The sequence below is a fragment of the Cricetulus griseus genome, chromosome 2, assembly GCF_003668045.3.
Source record: "Cricetulus griseus strain 17A/GY chromosome 2, alternate assembly CriGri-PICRH-1.0, whole genome shotgun sequence".
NCBI classification, from domain to species: Eukaryota; Metazoa; Chordata; class Mammalia; order Rodentia; family Cricetidae; genus Cricetulus; species Cricetulus griseus.
In genome coordinates, this window is record NC_048595.1 from 369,242,970 (window position 1) to 369,259,299 (window position 16,330).

The 16,330-nt window shown below is 38.8% G+C and overlaps 1 protein-coding gene across 1 annotated transcript; it reads right to left on the reverse strand.

Annotated features, from left to right (window-relative positions):
- Positions 1-971: 971 nt before the first annotated feature.
- On the reverse strand, positions 972-1,913 carry LOC100764903 (olfactory receptor 2H2). Its single transcript, XM_027400010.2, has one exon. It carries the CDS (start codon positions 1,911-1,913, stop codon positions 972-974), a length of 942 nt encoding a protein of 313 aa, XP_027255811.1.
- Between the last annotated feature and the right edge of the window lie 14,417 nt (positions 1,914-16,330).

Sequence of the window (16,330 nt, forward strand, 5' to 3'; positions counted from 1 at the left end):
AGAAATCCATGTTGGGCATGGTTAGCCTTGGTCAACACTTCTGGGCTGGGTAGTGACAGGTGCACAATATATCAACAGTGGTAATGAAGCAGAAGCAACTCAGAACTCATATCATCAAATCAAAGTACAGAGTAGATGCACATATCTTTTAAGTCTCTATCAAAAACATAGAAATCTTTAGGGATTAAATTGGTTGAAAGGATTACTTGAACATAAGAAAATTAGAATAAAATAGAAATTGTCCTAATAGCATAGGCATTTGACCTTCATCTACTTGAGTGGCTGGTTCAGGACAACAAATTTAAGGCCTGTCTAGGCAACTTAGTGAGATTTCTTAAAATAAATAGAAGGAGCTAAAGAGATGGAGCAGTGGTTAAGAGTACTTATTGTTCTTCCAAGGACCTGAGTTCTGTTTCTAGCACCCATGTTATTCTGTATTTCCAGACTCAGGGGATTCAAATTCTTTTCTGGTGTCTGTAGACACCTGTGCACACATGGCATATACTCACACAGCTTCATTTACATTAATAAAAATAAATCTTTAATGTTTTAAAAGCAAATAAAAAGAGACATGTGCTGTAGGTCAAAGAAAGTGTGTGCTTAATTTGTAGAATGCTATGGTTTCAACTCCAGGTACAATATGAAGTAAATAGGAAGAGTAGAAAGCTATGAAACATATTACTTGGTGCTTTATTTTGTAAGTGTTGTGGTTCTTTCTCACAAATCAACTGTGTTATATTTCTCAAGAAAATGACCATTAAAATAATTTATTTGCCATATTGTGCCTGAATCAGCACTTTGAAGAAATTCAGGGTCTAACCAATAACTGATGAATAAATTCAACATGACACTCCAAATAAAATGAAAGTATTCCTGACATGGTAGGGAAGCTACCTCAAGGTTTTATTTTAGCTATGATTGTTCTGTCTTTTTAAGTAAAGAAGCAGAAAATCATATGCTAGCTTCCTAAGTTATCTGTGGGAACTCCAAGTTCTCCACCCCAATCTTATCACTGCTTCTTTTACCTCCTTGTTCCTCAGTGTATATATGAGGGGGTTAAGAGTTGGAGTTATTACGGTGTAGAACAGGGTGAGAAACTTGCCCCGCTCATGAGCATACTGAGTCTTAGGTTGCAGATAGACACCTGTGACAGTACCATAGAAGAGAGAGACAACAAGAAGGTGAGAAGTGCAGGTGCCAAATGCTTTCTTCTGCCCTGTAGTTGATTTTATCCTCAGCACAGACTTCACAATAGCACCATAGGAGGAAAGGATGGTGACCAAAGGTAACACTAGGAGAATAACACTGGCTATGGACATCTGGACTTCATTGTAGGTTGTATCTGCACTGGAGAGCTGAATCAGAGCTGGAACTTCACACACAATGTCATCTACCACCCGGTGGGAACAAAAGGGCAATCGGAGGGTAGCAGAAGACTGGATCAGAGACTGAATCAGGCCAGAACCCCAAGCAAGGAAAGCCAGTTGCAGACAGACTTTGGGGTGCATAATAGTTGTATATCTCAGAGGATGACACACTGCTACATAGCGGTCCAAAGCCATGACAACAAGAAGAACACATTCGGTGGCACCAAGCCAAAGGAAGATGTAGAGCTGAGTGGCACAGCCATAATAGGTGATAATCTTGTCTGAACCTCCAAAATTAACCAACATCTGAGGGACACAGCTGCTGGTGAAACAAATATCTAATAAGGAAAGATTGGAAAGGAAGAAATACATAGGTGTCTGGAGTTTGGGGTCCATCAAGGAAACCAGAATTATAACTGTATTTCCAGCAAGAGTCAAACAATAAAAGACCAAAATGACCCCAAAAAGTACCTTCTCTAAATATGGTCTGTCTGAGAAGCCATGGAGGATGAAATTGCCATGGCTGTCATTGCAAACTGTGGCCATGTTTTCTGGGACAGTTGCCTCTTCAAGAAGATGACACAAAAGTGGTTGCTCAAAAGCCGGTGAAGATCCTAGCAAGCAGGAAGCAAGTCAATACAAATTGTTTTATTCCTTTTTACTTAATAATATTAAGTTATCCTGTAATGTTTAGGGGAAAATAATAGATTGAGTGAGTAGTTTATTTGATATCTACCATTTATTCTTTTTATATTTGATAATTTATACCTTTATCTTCTCAAGGTAAACTGTGTAAAATATACTTGTTTTCTAATAAAACCACTTTGATATATATTAAATATGCTGCATATTTGTTACTGAAGACATAGCGTTTACTACATTTACTGAATATACAGACTACAATGCTTATTATCATTTTACTTCTTGTTTTTTGTGCATCTCAATTTGTCTGGCTATTTTCTTCTTGTTTCTGTCTTGGCTCTGTATTTTTCATTTCCTCCTTTTAGGATTTTCCTCACATCTCTTTTGTCTTTTTAACTCCTCCTTTTCACTTTACCTCTTAATTTCCAAGCTTGAGTCACCACTTAGTCATTTTTATGCTGTGTGATCGATCTCTTGAGTGGATTTGATCATCTGCTTCATATTTTCACTGTCTCCTGAGGGAAAACCAAAAAAAACCCTTAAAATAAATGAATTCAACTTCCAAGTAAGTTCTGAGTGTTTGTGATATATTCAGACACACCTGTATTTAATAGCGTTTTCATCGAGTGAAGATTAGCACTTGGTCATCTATATAAGTATTCCTCATTCTCCATTTGGGGGCATATTTGACACTGCAATAGTAATTTCTAAATTTTATATAGTAGGGTATTCATATACTTTACAGGGTGATGATGAAGAATGATAATGAAAGTGAACTGAATAAACCAAAACTCGGAAATAGTATCAAGACATTTTAAATCAATAAAAACCAGTACAGATAATTTAATACCATATATACATTTGGGCCTTGTTTCTGAGAAAGACTGTTGCGTGGTTTAGTATTTAAAGTATGTTACAGTCATATTTTTAACTTTATCCACATAATAGAGGCAGATTTGGCTTCTAGTCAGTATTTACCATAATTAAAAATATTAAAGTGCAGGCTGCCCCCAGGGCAAATTTTTTTCCAGAGCACTTACATGCATAATTCATCTTTTACCATATTTTGTTTACTTTATTCATAGTTTTTACCCTCCCATGCATTCTAGAAAGTTTATATACAGTCTTTGTTACTTCCATCTTTCCAGTGTTATTTATCCTTTACATTCACTAGAAGTTTTGAACCGTGGTGATGTATTATTGACACCTTCCTTGTTAATATGAGTGCAACATAGTCATAGAAGTTTAGTTTTTGTATTGAGGAATTTTGATTCTTGTGTCCACATCTATAGTGTCAGTCTATTCTTTGAGTTCTATCAGTGTTTTATAGTAACTGTCTACCAGTCTCTGTTTATCCAAATTCTGTCTTTGTTTCCTGGTGAGTACCAGTGTCTCTATTTCTGCATTTCTTGGATTCTACATATCAGTTTATCTACTTTCTCTCTCCCATTTCTTAATTAATTACTAATCATTCCAGGAAATATATTTCCACATGATCAACTGTTTATGCAATGTAATTTTTATTAGGAGACAGTCTTAGTCTACCTGGTTTTCATTATGCAAAATTCAAGAGTTCTCTTTATCTGTTCCTGTTCAGATTGTCATTTTCCAGGAAATATCAATTATCTCTTGATTGTCTTTTCAACTCACCTTTTATTTTTTTTTATGTTTCTGGTCATTATCCAGGGAGTTCATACAGACATATGATGTCTCTCTGATCCTTATGGTCATAAATGTAAAAGACAGTATTTGTACATTTCTCTTAAAGTTGATGTCTCTGGCTCAGATGTTGCTCATTGCTTGAGCCCAGGTCTTATTTTAGCGGAACTACTGAATCCTCTGTGAACTCACATTCATTGCGGACAAACTGACAGTGGTCTGCTTTAGGGACCCAGTATATATTCCTTTTTCCGTCTTGAGCTCTCAAACCATGAGAGACCATTTTGCATATGAACAAGAGTTTCTCAGAAGCACTGAGACTTAATGACCCAAGGGAAATCCTCAACTGAAGATGGTGGCAAGTGGATGAATATTTTAGCCAGTCTTTCTTCTGGTACATAGGTCCTTTTTCTGGATGGCCCCGAGAAAATATATACCCAATCCATAAAACCTGGCTATTAAAACTCTATATTGAATTTCCTATTTACTTACCTCATTCTCCTTTTCCCTTTTGCACTTGCCTTGGTATCACTGCCAAGTTTCTTAACTTCACCTACTTCTTTAGATAATTTCCTGCTCTTAGAAGAGCTTAAATAAAAAGTGATGGCTAGAAATTGACTTAGAAGTAAATTCCTTAGAAGAATATCTGGTAAATAAATTATTCATCAGTCAGATTACCAAGGACCCTGAACTGTTGAATAATCATAATAACCCCTGGCATACACCAACATCACCATCACTCATATTCTCTCCTATTTATGGAGTTAGATGAGAAAGATGAAGGTGATCTAGCAGGCTCAAGCATGGCAAACACAGGCCCAAGCATGGCAAATACTGTAGACAGATTTTTCCCTTTTGCCCCCTTTTTTCTTTCTTGCTAAAACCATTCAATTTCTAAACTGGCCCCCAAGATCTATTCCCATATTTGGCCACCGACTCATTACTGAAACAAAACATCAAGATGAACAATCACCCTAGCAAGACTCTCCCTTTTCTCTTGAAAAACCCAGTCCTATAGAAACACCCCCTCTTGTGCTCTTGCATCTTGTTTCTCTTGTTCGCTGCTGCTGCTGCTGCTTTGCCTCCCGCCCCATCCTTCCCCTCCATAGCAATAAATCTCTTTTGTGCTGAGAATTTGGTGTCTGGAAATGTCCTTTACTGATTCCAGGGGACCAACCTCCCTTTCAGTAATTCTGTGACTTGGATCATGACTCGAAGGATGTCTACAGGATCCACAAACCAGGTCTTGCACTTTCCAGACAGCCAGTTCTCTTTCAGTAAATCCAACAGTGGCCAGTTGATGAGTATTCCCTTACTACCCATCCTGAACATTTCTCAATACATTGGGTGATGACTGACAAGTGTCTGGCATTCCTTCTCTGTCTTTGGCCTTCAGTGGCCAAGGTGGAAACATTTGGATGGCCATTAGACACATTTTATTCAGCTTGGCTTGGTTGGCAGTTTTCCTTTCATTTTTGGTGGCCATTCTACCAGAATCCATTATATGTCTGTTTAAATAGTTCAAAAGTCCTATTGACAGCTCTCAGGTTTCTCCTTGGATCCATTGTGTCCCCTCTCAGTGATAGAGCTTGGGTGATGACTCCTTCCTCACAGAGGATCCAGTGATCTACTTGAAGCCAGGGGATGTCCTCAGATCTCCACCCTAGCTCAAGGCCACCACTAGCATAATGAATCTGCTCTCTCATCCCAACTGAAAACTGCAACACACACCCAAAATTACTGATGCATCCCAACATTCAAAATAACTCTTGTACTCCTCATCTCCCAAATGACAATCTTTACAATTTTGTAGGTGGGCATAGAGTAAAGGAAGGATATATACCCCTCCAGTGTCTGAGACATCCTACCTCTCCAACTGTCCCTGCCTTCCCTCTTTGAGACATCCTGTGACTCTACCTGTCCCTTCCTACTTCTCTCCGACCTGAGTCTTACAGCCAAAGGTCCATTGCTCTTATGACAATCAAAGACCTACCACAACTACACAGTCATCAAGACCACTAGAACCTAGGACTACATTTTAGGTAATGAAAAAGTCTCTGTCATTTTAACTGATACACAGACCATTTATATCATACTTCCTACTATAATTTATCCTTCCCAGATCTCTGCTGATATTGACTGAACAGCCCAAACCTACTCCAAACACTCACCATGAGCCTAGGTGCTCACTACTTCTAAAATCAGATTGCCTCATCATGTTCCTCTCAGCCCACTTGCCCTTCTTCCTTAACCATAGGCACCCATAGTCAGAGTATGTAGCCAATATTCAAAATTCCTCCAAACTCCACCTTTGGCTTACCCCCTTCAAGGTTTTTCCTTTTCCCACTGCCTTTTCATCCCTTCGTGTCCTTACTAGGAAAGAATGTTGTCTTCAAAATTGACAAAGTTTTTCCTGTAATCTTAGAACAGCTTCCCACAGCACCTCCATGTCCTTCATTTTCCTTTCCTCAGCCTCCACTATATAAGCCCTAGCCTTTCTCATTCTTCAAATTATAGGTCTGATATTATGACAGACTACGAAAATGTTTTAAGGTATGCAAATACAAGATATGGAGGTCTGAGCTTATAAAAACTTAATTGTAAAAGTCTGTAAAATGTTTTAAGGTCTGACAATTTGAAAACTTAAGTAAATTGTAAGGGTTTGAGAAAGTGATTTATGGGTCTGAAAAATAATTTAAGGTATCTGAAAAGTTATTTCAGATCTTAACTTCTGTCTATGTATTTGTTTACCAGACACATATTCATAACCAAGACAATGCTGTTTATTTGTGCTAAGATTCAACTCATTAAATGCTGCACATAAGAAAATATTGATGTAAATATCAAGGTAATAAATTTTCTAAGCAAGGTTAGTAAGGGAAGCTCTGAGTATTTGGGCATGTCTAGGCAATATAATATTAGCTTGGTAACCACTTGTATTCAAGTTTTTTGATTACATACCTTATTTTCAAACTGCACCAGTGTATTAAAATTATTTATTATTTTTTATAGTAAGACATGGATTTTACCTCATAATCTGATTTATAAAAGCACACATATACTCACTCATTTAGAGGAAAGATGAAGTCTCATTCCTGAACATCTATGCCCCAAATACAAAGGCACCCACATTTATAAAAGAAATATTCCTAAAGCTCAAATCACACATAAAACCTCACACAGTAGGAGACTTCAACACCCCACTCTCACCACTAGATAGGACCACCAGACACACACTTAACAAAGAAACAAAGGAACTAACAGAAGTTATGACCCAATTGGGTTTAATAGGTATCTATAGCACTTTCCATCTGAACACAAAGAATATAAATTCTTCACAGCGCCACGTGGAACCTTCTCTAAAATTGACCACATACTCAGCAACACAGCACACCTACACAGATAAAAAAAATTGGACTAACCCCCTGTATCTTATAAGACCACCATTCTTATGTTGAACTTTTTTCCATTTGTACAGGGGTAACACACTGTATTAAATATGTAAGGTCTTAAAAAAAAAGAAGGGGTTTTGAGAGCCCATCCCTTGTGAAGAGATGCTCTCTTGACCTGGACACATGGGGAAGGGCCTAGTCCTGGCCCAGGATGATGTGGTAGACTTTGGGGAGCCCCTTTTGAGGGCCCTGCCTGGGGAGTGGAGGGGGGTGGCTACGGGCAGGTTGGATGTTGGGGGGAGGGGAGGGAGAAGGGATTGACATCTGAAGCAAGCTTGTTCCTAATTTGAACTAATAAAATAAAATAATTTTAAAAAGACCACCATTCTTTAAAGTTAGAATTTAGCAACAACACAAATTGCAGAAACCCTACAAACTCATGGAAATTGAATAATGCACAATTGCACTATTCCTGGGTTAAGAAAAAAAAGAAATTAAAGATTTCCTAGAAATTAATGAGAATGAAGACACAACATACCAAAACTTCTGGGACACTTTGAAAGCAGTGCTAAGAGGAATGTTCATAGCACTAAGTGCCCACATGAAGAAACTGGAGAATAATCACACTAGAGAATTAACAGCACAACTGAAAACTCTAGAAAAAAAAGGAAGCATCTACTGGAGGAGTAGATGCCAGGAAATAATCAAACTGAGGGCAGAAATCAATAAAGTAGAAACTGGGAAGACATTACAAAGACCCAATGAAACAAAGAGTTGGTTCTTCAAGAAAATCAACAAGATAGACAAACCTTTAGTGAAACTATCCAAAAGGCAGAGAGAGAGCATGCTGATTAACAAAATCAAAAATGAACAGGGGGATATAACAATGGACACAATGGAAATCCAGAGAATCATCAGGTCATACTTTGAAAACCTATACTCCACAAAATTAGAAAATCTAAAGGAAATGGACAATTTTCTGGATAGATATCATTTACCAAAATTAAATCAAGAACAGATAAGCAATTTAAACAGACTTATAACCCCTAATGAAATAGAAGTAGTCATCAAAAGTCTACCAATTAAAAAAAAAAAAGCCCAGGGCCAGATGGTTTCAGTTCAGAATTCTACCAGAAATTCAAAGAAGAGCTAATACCAGTACTCCTCAAATTGTTCCACACAATAGCAGCAGAAGGGACATTGCCAATCTCTTTTTATGAGTCTACAATTACCTTGGTACCCAAGACACACAAACTGAAAAACTGAACTGAAAAAGAGAATTACAGACCAATATCCCTCATGAACATTGATGCAAAAATATCCAACAAAATACTGGGAAATCAAATCCAAAATACATCAGAGAAATCATCCACCTTGATCAAGTTGGCTTCACCTAGAATGCAGGGATGGTTCAACATATGAAAATCCATCAATGTAATCCAAACTGAAACTGAAAACAAACTGAAAAAGAAAAACCACGTGATTACCTTGCTAGATGCTGTAAAAGCCTTTGACAAAATCCAACATCACTTCATGATAAAGGCCTTGGAGAGATATGGAATAAGAGGAACATACCTAAACATGATGAAAACAATATACAGCAAGCCAATAGCCAACATCAAACTAAATGGAGAGAAACTCAAAGCAATTCCTCTAAAATCAGGAACAAGACAAGGTTGTCCACTCTCTCCATATCTCTTCAATATTGTACTTGAATTTCTAGCTAGAGCAATAAGACAAGAAAAGGAGATCAAGGGGATACAAATTGGAAAGGAAGAGGTCAGACTTTCACTATTTACAGATGATATGATAGTTTACATAAGTGACCCGAAAAACTCTACCAGGGAACTCCTACAGTTGATAAACACCTTCAGCAAAGTGGCAGGATACAAGATAAACTCAAAACAATCAGTAGCCCTACAATATACAGATGATAAATGCACTGAGAAAAAGTCAGAGAAACATCACCCCTTACAATAGCAACTTACAACATAAACTATCTTGGGGTAACAGTAACCAAAAACATGAAAGACCTGTATAGCAAGCACTTTGAATCCTTAAAGGAAGAAATTAAAGAAGATACCAGAAAATAGAAAGATCTCCCATGCTCTTATATAGGTTAGATCAACATAGTAAAAATAGCAATCTTGCCAAATCCAATGCAATTCCCATCAAAATCCCAAACAATTCTTCACAGACCTTGAAAGAACAGTACTCAACTTCATATGGAAAAACAAAAAACACAGGATAGCCAAAACAACCCTGTACAATAAAGGAACATCGGGAGGTATCATCATCCCTGACTTCAAGCTCTATTATGGAGCCATACTTCTGAAAACAGCTTGGTATTGGCACAAAAATAGACAGGTTGACCAATGGAATTGAATTTAAAACCCTGATCTTAACCCACACACCTATAAATACCTGATTTTTGACAAAAAAGCTAAAGTTATACAATGGAAAAAAGAAAGAATATTCAACAAATGGTGTTGGCATAGCTGGATTCGGACATGTAGAAGTTAGATCCATGCCTATCACCATGCATAAAGCTTAAATCCCAATGGATCAAAGACCTCAACATAAATTCAGTCATACTGAACCTCCTAGAAGTGAAGGTAGGTGGTACCCTCTAACAAATTGGTACAGGAGACTGCTTTCTGAACATAACACCAGTAGCACAAACATTGAGATTGACAATTAATAAATAGGACCTCCTGAAACTGAGAAGCTTTTGTAAAGCAAAGGACACAGTCAGCAATACAAAATGCCAGCCCACAGAATGGGAAAAGATGTTCACCAACCCCACATCTGCCAGACGGCTAATCACCAAAATATACAATGAACTCAAGAAGCTAGCCACCAAAACACCAAACAACGCAATTAAAAAGTGGAGCACAGGCCGGGTGTTGGTGACTCATGCCTTTAATCCCAGCACTCAGGAGGCAGAGGCAGGCAGGTCTCCAGAGAAAGTGCCAGGATAGGCTTCAAAGCTACACAGAAAAACCCTGTCTCGAAAAAAAATTGGAGCACAGAACTAAAGAATTCTCAACAGAGAAATCTAAAATGGCTGAAAGACACTTGAGAAAGTGCTCAACATCCTTAGCCATCAGGGAAATGCAGCTCAAAACCACTCTGAGAAACCATCTTACTCCTATCAGAATGGCTAAAATCAATAACACCAATGACAGTCTATGCTGGAGAGGATGTGGAGAAAGAGGAACACTCCTCCATTGCTGGTGGGAGTGTAAACTTGCACAACCGCTTTGGAAATCAGTATGGCCATTGCTCAGAAAAATGGGAATCAGTCTACTTTAAGAGCCAGCAATTCCCCTCTTGGGCATATATCCAAATAATACACATTCATACAACAGGACATATATTCAACCATGTTCATAGAAGCATTGTTTGTAATAGCCAGAACCGGGAAGCAACCTAGATGCTCCTCAACTGAAGAATGGATAGAGAAAATGTGGTACATTTCCACAATGGAGTACTACTCAGCAGAAAAAACAATGGAATCTTGAAATTTGCAGGCAAATGGATAGAACTAGAAGAAACCATCCCGATTGAGGTAACGCAGTCACAAAAAGATAAACATGGTATGTACTCACTCATATATGATTTTTAGACAGATCAAAGGATTACCAGTCTACAATCCACATTGCCAGAGGAGCTAGGAAACAAGGAGGACTCCAAGAGAAGATTGCATAGTCCCTTGAAGAATGGGAGGGGGACAAGAGCCACTGAGCAAAATGAGAGCATGGGGTGGGGTGGTAGAGAGGAAGGAGATGGGAAGAGAAAAAGGGGAGGGGGAGGAGACCAAGAGGACAAGGGAGGATTAGAGGAGGACAAGAAAGGAGATGCCTTGGTAGAGAGAGACAGTACAGGTATGGAGAGAGGTCTGAAACAGGGAAAATGTTAGGGGATCTATAGTGGGAAATTACCAATACGGAGTCAGGTAGAAATATAAGAGTATTTCATAGGGAAGAGCCTTACTTACAGAGCAACCTAGCCAGCCGGCATGGAAGCAGTCTGTGTAGCAAGTACCAAAAGGGAAACTGAAAGTGTCCCACCACCTGAACCTCCTACTCTACTTCACCCTGACCATGCCCTTGCAAGCGTGGGCAGGCACATCTGTAGCCAGCCCCTAAGTCGGCGTGGCTACAGCTTCCCCAACAGGGATCCACAGGGATGACCCCAACTAAGAATCCAAGCAGTAGTGGAGAAAATGCTATTGATGCCCTTCCCCTATAATGAGATTGGTGTCTACCTTGGTTACCATTCCTAGAGCCTTCATCTAGTAGCTGTTTGAAGCAGAAATAGGCACTCACAGCTAAGCACTGAACCATACTCCTGGAATCAAGTTGTGGAGATAGAGGAGGGATGAACAAAGGAGCCAAGATGGTGCTGTAGAAACATGAAAAAACAGTTGACCTGTCCTAGTGAGAGCATGGAGACCCTAGTCATAAAGCTGGGGAAACAGCATTGGATGGAACCAAGCCCTCTGAATGTGGGTGCCAGCTAGGAGGCCAAGACACTCTATGAGACCTCTAACAGTGGAGCCAGTCTTTAACCCTAGAGCACAAATGGACTTTGGGAGCCCATTCCCTATGGAGGGACACTATTGCAGCCCAGATATAGCAAGGAGGGCCTAGACCCCCCCCCAGATGATATGACAGAATTTGAAGGTCCCTCATGGAGGGCCTCACTATCCCTGGGGAGGAGTTGGAGGATGGTTTGGGGGGTTGTTGGGGAACATGGTAGGATGAAAGGTCGAGGGAATGGGGGGGATGGATATGTAAATATGAGTAGCAATTAAAGAATTCAAAATACAGTCTCATTTTACATATCAATCCCAGTTCCCTCTCCTTCCCATTCTCCCATTGCCTCCACCATCTCCCCATCCCACCCCCAATCCACTCCTCCAGAGGCCTCATCATCTCTGAGATTCCTCAAACATAGGCAACTGCTGTTGCCCTTTGTAACAGCCCAGGAGTGGAAGGTAAGTCTCTATTGCCAAAGACACCATGCACTATAGTCACAGGACCCAGAGGATCTGTTTTGTTGTTTTGTTTTGTTTTTTTTTTTGCTTTTGTTTTTGTTTTTCAAGACAGGGTTTCTCTGTGTAGCTTTGGAACCTATCCTGGCACTCGCTCTGGAGACCAGGCTGGCCTTGAACTCACAGAGATCCGCCTGCCTCTGCCTCCTGAGTGCTGGGATTAAAGGTGTGCACCACCAATGCTTGGCAACTCAGAGGATATGAACTGGATCTGAAATCCTTCTCTCTAAGAACTAACTTTCATGGTACCAGTAGGCTCCATGAAATATTCTAATGGAAGAAAACAACCAGTTGATACCTATGGAACACAACAATAACCAGCATGGCACAATACACCTGAGGGAGAAATAGTGGCACATACTCCTTGGTGGAAAACAACATCTCTATAGGTGCTTTTGATCTCTGTTAATGGGTTGTTACATATGATCATTTGGCCATAGATGGTCTATATCAAATGGGACATGGGGAAAATTTAGTAAAGGAAGTGTTTAAGTTGTGGGAATGTTTTAAAACATGTAATGGATTATCATAGAGCTGGCACTAACTGTAAGTCCGTTCTGAACACAGGATCTGAAATAAGAAAGGGGAGTGTGTGCAACACAAATTTGTTTTGTAGAAACCAGACTTCCTATAGAAGTTTGTAGAAAGTAATGTGAAGGCATAGCCACTACAGTATCTGTGAACATGTGCCACCAGAGTCCCTGCTTGGGCAATATTACATACCAGCTGTCATTTCGCTGTCTACTCTTTCTCTGAACATTCCCATCATCTATACTCAACAAGAAACCAGATCATTCTTCTGAAATCAGCCTTGAGAGACATGATCATGGTAGAAATACCAGGGGCTAGGATCTGGAGGAAAGGAACATAGAACACCCAGCAGGTCTAAAATGAAAAGGGGGCACTCAGGTATCAGTGACTTTGTTTAGAGGAAGGAATATGGAATGAGAGGACAAAGAGAAACACACCTCTAAATGTATCTGTTATTCAAAGTATTTGACGATATTTCTCAAGTTGATGTGCATTTGAATTAACACACATTGAAATATCCCAAATAACACAGACTTCATAAAGTTACTGCACGAACAGAGTGAATACAGTCATTACAATTAGATACATCGATCGTGCATGAATTCATGAGGGACAAATCTCAAACTGCTGCATGGCCCATGTGACAAAATTCTAACAAGTGAATATAAGTATGTAAAATAAGTAGTAGGCAGATTATTTTCTTGTCATTGCCTTTTTATTATGATAAAATACTAAATATTTAGAAGTTTTTTTTAGTATTTCTGCATTACTCATAGTGGATAATGCATGTTTTATTGCATATTATCTTTGCTAGTCTCATGGATTTTATTATCCTGTATTGTTATTTGATATCCCTAAATGAGGTGACATATCAAAAAATCGTTTAAATTCCTCAGAATAACTATTGATTGAAACAAGCTCATCTTTAATTGTACACATTTTAGCTGGTGTTCAGTGTGTTGGGAAATGGAATCAGTCTATTTCAAAATGCATCCCGCAGCAGCAGATTGGCTCCTCTCCTCAGAATAGCAGGTAACTAATTGTGTGTGAGAGACATATCCTCAGGGAGTTTATTCCTAAGGAGCTGTCTCTGTCTAGTCACTTAGGGAAAGGTAAATGAGTTGTCTGTGAAAACAATTCCCAGGATTCTCAGAAATAGCAAAGAAAGAGGATAACTTAAAAGCCTTCTTCGTATTTTCTATTATTGTCTTTCTAACTTGAGCTTTCCCTCCACTTTGACACCTTTGTATGAACTGAAAACCTGAGAATTCTGAAGCAAATCTTAAACTCTCTCCTTCATTAGAGTCTCTCTGTCTTCTGAAAAGGAAAAAATTCAAGTGTCTTCCTATATAGTTACTTTTTACTAAACAAAGGGGTTCATAAAAATAAGGTAAGTAAAGAGACACCTGTATTGACAGGCATGTATCCCCAGGAAAGGTGGAAAGTGTGGGTCGCAGTGTCTAATTATTATACAGTCAGTCATTTGATCTTCTAAAATTTTAAAATATGAATAATTTTGTTCCTCTGACTTAAAAAGTCTTCTCTAATGAAGGGTGTTTTCAAAATAAACATATTTTTTGCAGCCTCCAAGGCCAAAATGTACTATAAATATAAAAGAAATGCTGTGTATTGTCTAATGGAATGTGAATGTGTGAATGGTATGAAAATGCAAGCAGAAGTATGAACAGCATGCCAACAGCAAATCAGCCTGTAACTGATCAGTGATTTTAAACACACCTAGATGAATATATATACCTGTGAGTTGACACAGTGATAAATCACTGCATAAGAAAATAAAAATCTCTTCTGTTCCTTTCCCTACCTGCCCCCAGTCCACCCACAAAATCTATTTACTCTTCCCAGACAGTACCTTGTCCCCCACCCAAGACCTCTCTATCTATTTATTGGGTCTGTGGATTGAACTAGGGTTTTCTTTACATAAGAGTTCCTATAAATCTATGAGGCTTTTGTAGTATGTCAATACTTATCCCTAGCATAGGAATAGACTTTGGGAGCCCATTCCACATACTCTCTGAGCTTAGACAAAAAGGGGTGGGCCTAGGCCCTATACCAAAGGATTTGACAGATTCTGAAGACCCCCCTATGGAAGGCCTCACCCTCCCTGGGGAGCAGAAAGGGTATGGGATAGGTAGGGTGTTAGTTGGGGGGGCAGGGGAGGAGGGGAGGAGGGGAGGCAGAGGTAACTGGGGTTGACTTGTAAAATAATCTTGTTTCTAATTTAAATAAAAAATGGAGAGAAAAACAGAGAGTTCCTATATACTTATAAATGAGTCCATACAAAGTTTATCTTTCTGGGTCTGGGTTCACTCTCTCAGGATTATTTATTTTAATTCTATCCACTTTTTGTTGGACTCCTAGCAGTGGGAATGGAAGTGTCTCTGACTCTCTTGCCGGCTAGTGAAATCTCTTTCCTCCTACTGGGTTGCCTCATTCAGAATTAATGAGGGAGTTTATGTCTCGTCTTATTGCATCTTATAATGCATGTTTGGGTGATATCACTGGAAGGCCTTCTCTTTTCTGAAAGGAAACAGAATCAGTGGGTCTGGGAGAAAGAGGAGGTATGTGGGGTAGACTGTGAGGAGAGGAGGGAGGGAAGGCTGTGTTCATGATGCATTTTATGAGAGAAGAATAAGGAAAAAGTCATTGAATTTCAAGAGCTGTATCATTATATATCATAAGAGTAACTAAAATAATTCAAAAAAATCTAAAGACAGAAAAACAAAGATAAGAATACTGGAAGATAAGTCACATTCATCTCAGGAGAAAGGAGAAGGGGAAGGTGGAGTACATATTAATATGAGTTAAATAAATTTATATGAAAGAATTTGTAGAAAGTAAATCTAAACTTGCTCTTTGAAAAACTCATGGTTCACCCATGTTTGAAAACTATGACAGCAATGTTAAGTAAAAAGCATTCAATAATGTGTATAGGTTACATTATTAGAAATACTTATTTTATAATCATAATCATTGATACAATACTCCTGTTCCATATTTCTTCTGCAACAGAGATATTCCCATGAAGCAAGAGTTTAGCTTAAGATCATCAGAATTAGAGGTGCTTATCTTAATAGAGCCCGATCAGAAGCTGTGCAGTGTCCATCTGCACCATCCCCTTAGTTTCAGGTACGTTTTGTGGAGCCCACAAGTGCTGCTTACAATCTGTTGCTTTGTCACTGATGCGTTCTTGATATCTAGGTTATCCATATTTTTTAGGAAGCTAAATGAACAAACACTTAAAAGTATCTTACAGTATGGAAATAAGATCCTCTGTTTCATAGTATTTGGGAACAGTTGATAAAGGATTTTAAGAGAGGGAAAGGCTTGTTACCATGATTATGACAAGGGACTCATTAAGAAGTTCTTGGCTCAGCAGTTGAGAATGTTGGCTGTTCTTCTAGAGGAGCTGGGTTTTATCTCCAGAATTCACAAAGAGGTTCACAATCATCATTAATATCAGTTCCAGGAATCCTTTGCCTTCTTCTGGTCTCTGTGGGTTCTATACTGACCGAGTTATCAAATATGCGCCCTCCATGTTATTTCAGTCACAGAATGTTAACCCCGTCTTCTATCGTCACAACCAATGAATTGTGAGTCTTTGCTATTCCTGTTATACTTACTTGATACTTCTTTACTATAGGTGAATCAGATTGCAAAGA